General features: G+C 47.2%; 1 protein-coding gene across 1 annotated transcript; it reads right to left on the reverse strand.

The window, feature by feature from the left end:
- Nucleotides 1-398: 398 nt before the first annotated feature.
- Nucleotides 399-1,799, reverse strand: LOC127317145 (uncharacterized). The gene is made up of 2 exons (XM_051347665.2): nt 1,229-1,799; nt 399-1,159 (listed from the first exon to the last, which is right to left on the reverse strand). The coding sequence occupies exons 1-2, from the start codon at nt 1,775-1,777 to the stop codon at nt 410-412; spliced, it is 1,299 nt and encodes a 432-aa protein (XP_051203625.1). The 5' UTR covers nt 1,778-1,799; the 3' UTR covers nt 399-409.
- Nucleotides 1,800-8,098: the final 6,299 nt, after the last annotated feature.

Raw genomic sequence — 8,098 nt, forward strand, 5'->3', positions numbered from 1 at the left:
ATATATATTAAGGAATAATATTTGGCTCATTTGGACAAGTTCGAAAAAAACTTTCTTAGAAAAGGGGTTGTTTACCTCAATTTGGAGCATATTTTTCATGACTATGAGTTTTACTTCGCAAAAGGGACCGAATTGATCACCTAACGTGTATAATAGTTCAGAAAACATTGCAACATCATACCATATACCAAACGACTTCAAATTTTGGATCAAATTTGAATTTTGGTTCCAAGTTGTATTAAAAACATAACCGCATAAATACAAATAGCATTAAACCACCGAAGTTTTCATGCATTAAAGTACAATAACATTACATGAAAAGTTTTCAAATAGTTTTCACTTGTTGTTCTTACCACTCGATTTTTTTCTTTGTGGTCTTTTTTTTTTTTGCGGGGAAAAGAAAGCTTTATTAACTGGGGATAGAAATACAATCAAAGGCTACAGCTGCAGCAACCTCAGGAGGGGATTGCCTAAGCCAAACTTGTGTTTTTGCCTGTACTCTACCTACGTGCGCTAGATCATGACTAACACGATTTACTGTCCTGTCTATTTTCACACACTTGCACTCTCTTTCCCTAACTAGATCTCTAATCCTTGAGACTTGGAAGGCATACACAGAAATATTCGGTGTACTGCCATTTATTAACTCCAACGCCAAAGCACAGTCGGTTTCGACGATGATCGGCAGGCTCGTCCAGATTAAGGCCAGCTTCATGCCTTCCTCCACCGCTGTGAGTTCCGCTTCAGTAGCATCCTGGCACTCAAGAAGTTGCCTGCAAGATGCCACCAGAACCTCACCTTTGTGATCCCTGACCACCATGCCAGCACCAGCCGTTCCTTGCGAGGACCATGAGCCATCTACGCTCAATTTCACTTCACCCTGCATGGGTGGTTCCCATTTCCTCCGAGTTGTTTTGCAGCATTCAGTGTCCTTCTTGTCTCGCCTGAACCCTGTATCATGGGAGACGACAATCTTCCCTTTCTCCAAATCCTTCTCAGGGTGTTGCTTGATGATTAGTAGTGACTCTAGGTAGCTCATCAGGAACCGCCTGGAACCTTCGACTGTTGGTGCAGGCTTCTGGTGAGTAATTTCATTATGCACATACCAAATCCGCCAAAGCAGCATAAGTGTCTTCGCTCGTTGTTCTTCAGTTAAACCCTGAATGAGATTCAGCAGCCATTCTGTCCCAGTGTTGTTAATTGCAGAATTAGGGGGTAAATCCCATACCTCTCTCATAGCCTGCCATAGATGGCGGGCATGTGGGCATCTAATAAACACATGGTAAGTGTCTTCGTTCTCCTGGCCACAGATGAGGCAGGTTGCTGGAGTTCTGATGCCCCTGCGGTTTTTGTTGGCTTGAGTGGCAAGCGAGTTGCTCCCAATCTTCCATGCTAAGTTCTGCACTCTTGGGGGTACAGGGCACTTCCATATTAGCCTCCAAATTGGTCTCTCCCCATGTGGCCGTATGCTTGTGGCTTCCAGTCCGCGCTCGTGCATTTGCTCTTGGAAAGCCAGGCGGTAAGCGCTGCGCACCGTGAAGATACCTTGCTTCTCCAAGCTCCAGGCTAGGAAATCGGCATCATTACGAGTGGATGGCTTAATCTTCAGTATCTCTGCAGCATCATCAGCCAAAAAGAAGTGTTGCACACGCTGTGTGTCCCAGGTGCCATCTGGCTGTATGAAGTTAGATACCCATCGGTATCGACAACATCGCCGAGGTGCCCCTGTCTTGTGATTCCCTCTTGGTATCCAGGGGTCGCGCCATGCTCGAATCATCACTCCGTTTCCCACTCGCCAAATGATACCTTTCTTCAGTAATTCCAATCCATACTCAATCGCTTGCCATGTTGACGAGGCATTACCTGTGAACACAGTGTCAATTAAGCTTCCATTTGGATAGTATTTAGCCTTCAAAAGTTGCGCACACAGGGAGTCTGGGTACTGTATTAGCCTCCATGCCTGCCTGGCCAATAACGCCTGATTGAACAAGCGTAAATCCTTAAATCCAAGCCCGCCTTGATCTTTGGATCGTAACAATTTGTCCCAGGCAATCCAATGTGCTTTGCGTTGCCCTTTCTCCGTTCCCCACCAGAAATCTCTAATCATCTTGGTGAGTTCATCGCAGAGGCCAAAAGGCAGCTTGAAGACTCCCATTAGGTATACTGGCAGCGCTTGGGCAACTGATTTTATCAAGACTTCTTTTGCTGCTTGGGTCATGAAGTTATCCTCATATACAGTGAGACGTTTGCCTAGCTTTGCTTGTATACTTTGGAGCTTCTCCTTATTTATTCTACCCTCCGGAGTAGGCAAACCTAGGTACTTTGTCTCAAAGGCTTCCACGGTAACTTGCAAGATTTGCTTAATTTCTTCCCGAGGCATCTGTGGACATGAGCTCCCAAACATAATAGAGCATTTACTTGGGTTGATCAGTTGGCCTGTACTCACCGCATAAGTGTCCAAGACCAGCTTGACTCTAGTCGCCTGTGCCGCTGTTGCTTTGAAAAATAACAAGCTATCATCTGCGAACAATAAGTGTGACACTCCAGGGGCCCTTCGACAGATACGTATAGGTACAATGTCCTGATTGCTCACTTCTCTATTCAGTAGTGCGGACAAACCATCTGCTACAAAAAGGAAGAGAAAGGGTGACAAGGGATCACCTTGCCGGAGGCCCCGGGAAGGCGAAAACGAATCAAGAATGGTGCCATTAAATTTTACCATGTATCTCACCGTGGTCACACATGACATTATCCAGTCGACCCACCGGTGTGCAAAACCCATTCTCTGCAGCGTTTTCCGTAGGAATTCCCAATCCACCCTATCATAAGCCTTTGACAGATCCAATTTGTACGCACAAAACTGATTTTCAGTGTTGGTATTCTGCTCCATAAAGTGTAAACACTCGAAGGCCACTAATGCATTATCCGTAATTAATCTGCCTGGTACAAAGGCACTTTGGTTAATGGATATGAGCTCACCCAAAATTGGTCGTAGCCTGTTGACCATACATTTGGCTAGAACTTTGTATAGGACCGTACACAGACTAATCGGTCTGAAATCCTTCAGAGTTTCCGGTTGATCATTCTTAGGAATCAGGACTATGGCTGTGTCATTCACTCCTTCCGGCATTCTTCCTGTCACAAAGAACACTTTTACCGCATTAGTAACCTCAGCCCTTAGAGTGGCCCAATTGCGTTGGTAGAATCTTGCCGGGAAACCATCCACTCCCGGTGCTTTTAAGGGGCCAATCTGGAAGAGTGCATCGCCTATCTCTTCGTCAGTGAAATCCTTGCACAAAGCCTCATTCATTTCCGGTGTTACTTTCTCCTGAAACAAGTTCACCAAAGCATCAGAGTTTAAAGAAGGATCTCGTGTGAAGAGCTCTTTAAAGTATGACGTGGCCATTCTCTCCATATCCGAGGGCGTGGACTGCCAGCAGCCCTCATCATCTTTTAGCTTCTTAATTTTATTTTTCCTTGCACGCCATACCGCTTTTTGGTGGAAGAAACGTGTATTTCGATCACCCTCTTTGAGCCAGCTGATACGGGACCGTTGCATCCAAAGAAGCTCCTCTCTATATAGCATTTCGTGCATATGATCTGTAGCCCTGCGAATTGCTTGTTGATCCGCGTCGTCGACCATGAGTCGCTCCAGCTCCTTACGTGATTTATCAAGTTCTCTGAGCACATTGCCAAACCTCTTTTTACTCCACTGCTGTAACTCAGACATGACCTTATCCAGCCCTTGTCGTACTGCTCCTAGGTCTCCCTTCTGGCCTGCTTCATTCCAAGCTTGGGTAACACGCTCCGGTAGATCCGGGGCTCTCTCCCAGAGCACTTCGTATTGGCGTCTTGGATGCCTGTTATTGCTTCTTACTTCCTGTAACAGAGAGACTAAAATAGGACAGTGATCAGATACAGGGGAAACTAAGTGCTGGACCCGTGAATCAGCAAACAAGTCTCGCCACGCTGGCGTGGCCACTGCCCTGTCTAGTCGAACCTTAACATTTGCCCCCCCTTTTCTTTTATTATCGTAGGTATAAGGAACACCAGAGAAGCCGAGGTCCTGTAGAGAGCACACATTCAGCATGTCACGGAAAGCCTCCATCTGTCGCACTGGCCGTGGGGTGCGAGAGATGTGTTCTTCTGGCCACATAACCTCATTAAAGTCACCCATAACCAACCAAGGTAAATCTGATTCCAATTTTAAAGCTTTAAGCATATCCCACAAGTGTTGCCGATTTTCCACCCGTGGTTCCCCATAGATGCAGGTTAAATGCCATTGTGGCTCATTAGGGGACACACAGACATAAGCATCAATAAATCTTTCATTTATAGCTTTAACTTCTACAACCCAATTTTCATGCCAAAATAAAGCTAGACCTCCACTCAACCCATCACTACTATGACCTGCAAAGCCTTTTAAACCTAACCTATGGCGCAAGCGGCGCATCTTATTCTTATGTTGCCTAGTTTCACAAATAAAAAACAAATGAGGACTCCAAACTTGGGAAAGAGTAACTAGTTCACGCACTGTCGGTTTATTCCCAGCTCCCCGACAGTTGAACGAGAGGCAATTCATTGCTCCTGACGAGACCAAACATTAGGTCTCGTCAGTTTCCCGGTAGGTGTATGACCGGTCGCTGCCCCCTTCCTATTCCTCCTATAGAACATGTCGATGTTGCGCTTCTCAGGTTGCCCTTGATCAGCACCTTGCGTCTTGCCCTTCTTTGGTGTACCACCAGCCTTCGTACCCCCATAGTCCAGCCCTAGGGATAGCTCAAGGCGTCCTCCTTGCACCTCCTGCTCTTCTGCTCCTCTTTTACCCAAGATCGTATCAGCTGGAGTCATCGAGACATCATTCACAGACCCAAAAGAGACCTGAAGGCTGGACAGGCCTTGGAGTGCCGGTATCATATCACTAGGCCGAGGTCCCCGCTCCCAGTTACTGCCACCAACCATGCTGTTATGTCTCGCGTGCATGCGCTGCATATGGGCAAGCATGTCAGCCGTCATCTCGACATGAACCTGGGGCGTCCGCTCAGTTTCATCACCCTGTCCATCCTCATCTGGGAATTGGACAATAGGTATCGAGGCATCCTTCCCCACCAGATCAGTGCACACTTGCGCGCCATGGCCCGGATCCATCACCATAGCACCAACCTTGGACGCAAGGGTTGACTCCACCTCCTGAGGTATCAGCCGCTCCACCTCACCAATTTCGTCATTTGCTTCCTTCTGTGCTACTGTCACGTCATGTAGCGTTGCCAGGGGATCATCCATGAGCGGAGGCATTTCGTTGTTAGCTGAATCAGACTGGGATTGTACATGCTCCGGCGTAACACTACTGCGTCCCGCCCCACGGGACTGCCTTGAATTAAAGCGTTTGTAGGATTCTGCTGACCCAAAACTAGCAAAGCTGAGCCCACGTTTTACTGATGCCTGGCCTGGGGCCATATAGTGGGTACGAAACTCAAACTTCTTATATGGGCTGCAGCGGAGTTCATGTGCATCATAATCCAGCGAAGGTGTACCCATCCGTTTCTTCTCACATTCATCTGTCTTGTGACCCATGAATCCGCAGTGGGTGCAATAGTATGGAACCCGCTCATACTTCAGCTTGAACACCTTTACCTCCTTGGGTTTCCCTTTGACACCCGTTGTAATCTGGGTTTGCGGCGATCATACGGCAGCTTGACACGCACCCTCAAGAACTCCTTCTTCTCCTGTTCGCTAGCCGGCACATCCACCTCTATGGCTTCACCTAGACCATTCCCATACCTTCTTCCCCACACCTCATCCTGCTTCCCCCAAGGAACATCATATATGCGAACCCAAACTGGCACTGAATTAAGGATGGACGCAGATGGTTGGGCATCATCATCAAGTTCCTTGACCTTCAACGCATTCTGGTTAAAGATCCACGGCCCGCCGCGCCTCACAAAATCATAGTCGCCTTTAGAGAACAAGGTAATCATATAATAGTTCTTCCCCTTCTCTGAGTACTCAATGCCATTACGGAGGTGCCAAACTTCCTCAGCGAAACGTTTAAACATTGCTGTTGTATGTGGTTTAAAGTTGGCCATATACCTTGCAAGAAGATTCCATGTCGTAGGCTCACTCGGTTTCTTCTTTACCTCTTCCTCCTCATCAAATTCCAGGTATACATCATCCTCCATATCAACGACGCCACCAATCTGCACTTCTGCTCCTTGTCTGAGACCCACCTCATCTTGCATATTCCCATCATCCCAATTGCCATCCCCTTCATCAACCATGTCGGCGTCAAGCTGCGCTCTACGCCTTAACACTGGAGCCCTTGACGGACCGCCGGGAGGCTTCGGGTGGGCAGGTCTCTCAACGAGTCCCCCATAATCACCCCCACCAACCGACGGCGCCATCAGCAGCCCAGCAAACCGAGGCGTTTCCCGCGCGCGCTCTGCCTTGATGCTAGCAGGAGCCCCAGCACCATGGCTTGTTGGCCCTAGATTGGCCATGTCGACTGGCTGAACTCCCTGGCTCGAAACAACTTCCAACTCCATCTTGCTGCCTCCCTTTGCTGCCATCGTCGCTGGTGAATCCTGGAGCGATCTGCTTGCAGAGACCTTGGTAGATCGATGTTGTGGATCAAGATTGTGGGGATCTAGGTCTGGTGGCGGGCCAGATTTTAAAGGCCACCCCACCGCTGAGCCCTCCTCGTACTGGGGACGAACTCCCCGATTTCCATCCTTACCCACACGTCTCGTGACGCGGTTGACCTCTCTCAACGCCCGGCGTCGATCCGATGGGCTCTCGTAAGGTGTTGGCGGCGGCGGCAGGGCGAAGTCGCCCATATCGCCAGAGGCGTGACCTAACAGAGCCGTGTTCCCCTTTGCTTTTTCTTTGTGGTCTTACTACTGATTCTTTTTTATACTACAGCAGGAACTTCACTCATACTCTTGATTATCTTTGCTTCACTATCAGTAGGCCTCTCCACAACAAGTCGTAGAGCTTGCTTTTGCTTGTGCAATCCTCAACGCCCACATGCATGTGCTTGAGTTTGCCCCTCAACGAATGGAATAGGTTTAGTTTGCACCACAACAACCAAGAGTGCTTCAGTTTGCACCTCAATAGTTGTAGTAGCTTCAGTTTGCACCACAACACCAACAACTGCTTAAGTATGCACTTCAGCATCCAGAAATAGCTCAGTTTGCAGCACAACATTCAACTTGCTCCAGCTTGCGCTGCAACATGCAGAACTGGCTTAGTCTACAACACAACATCTAAAACTACTCCAGTTTGCACTGCATGCAACATCCACAGCTGGCTCATTTCTCACTGTTTCATCGCCATTTCTATTTTTTGTACATCCATTGTGTCTTGCCTTTTTCGTTGGCCAACAAACCTCAACAACAAGGGGTTGAACTGCATGTTTCTCTTGCAAAACAAATCATGTCCTGAAAAAAGCAATAAAAACAATTACAACACAAACATGAGCATACTTTGTCCTTTTGGAAGTTTAATGGCATTTGAAAGATCCAATTCGACACACAAGTTCCTCGCACAACTTGCATCTATTTTGCCCTTTTAGCTTTTCATGTTTTTTCCCTTCTTACTACTCCCACATTTCTCAAATCATGTCTTCTATCTACTTTGTTTAGGCCTGTCAACCTTTCTTTTTATCATGGGAGAACACAAGGAAAATTCAATTTCCTGTTTAGGCCACTAAGACTGGTCTATAACTGGTGGAATTGGAGTTGCGTATGCAACCTTAAATTTAGCTACTTAGTACTATTCATGCAACTACACGTGCATGTTTATCTTTGGTTTGGATCCAAGAAAAGTATGCATGATCACAAGGCTTCGCAATATGTTGCCACTCGAGACAAGTTCTTTCATGCACTTCAGTGTTAACAACATGCCTCCTTCTAGTCTTGGTATCTCTAACTTCAATAATCCACAATGCAGATTTCTCAACCGACAAATGTGTAAGATTTATGCTCATGCTAACAACCTGTTGTACCATTGCATACAACTTGTCCCGTTGTAGAACGTCACCAATCCTTCTTCTCAGTTCTCACAAACGCATGATCGCATGATCCTGATATGGTAAACCATG

This window comes from Lolium perenne, chromosome 7, assembly GCF_019359855.2.
Source record: "Lolium perenne isolate Kyuss_39 chromosome 7, Kyuss_2.0, whole genome shotgun sequence".
Taxonomy (NCBI): Eukaryota; Viridiplantae; Streptophyta; class Magnoliopsida; order Poales; family Poaceae; genus Lolium; species Lolium perenne.

Coding starts and splice junctions, on each gene's coding strand:
- LOC127317145 (XM_051347665.2), bottom strand. CDS start 1,777: ATGATTCGAGCATGGCGCGACCCCTGGATACCAAGAGGGAATCACAAG. Junction 1,160..1,228: donor TATGGCAGGCTATGAGAGAG/GTATGGGATTTA, acceptor AATCTCATTCAG/GGTTTAACTGAAGAACAACG.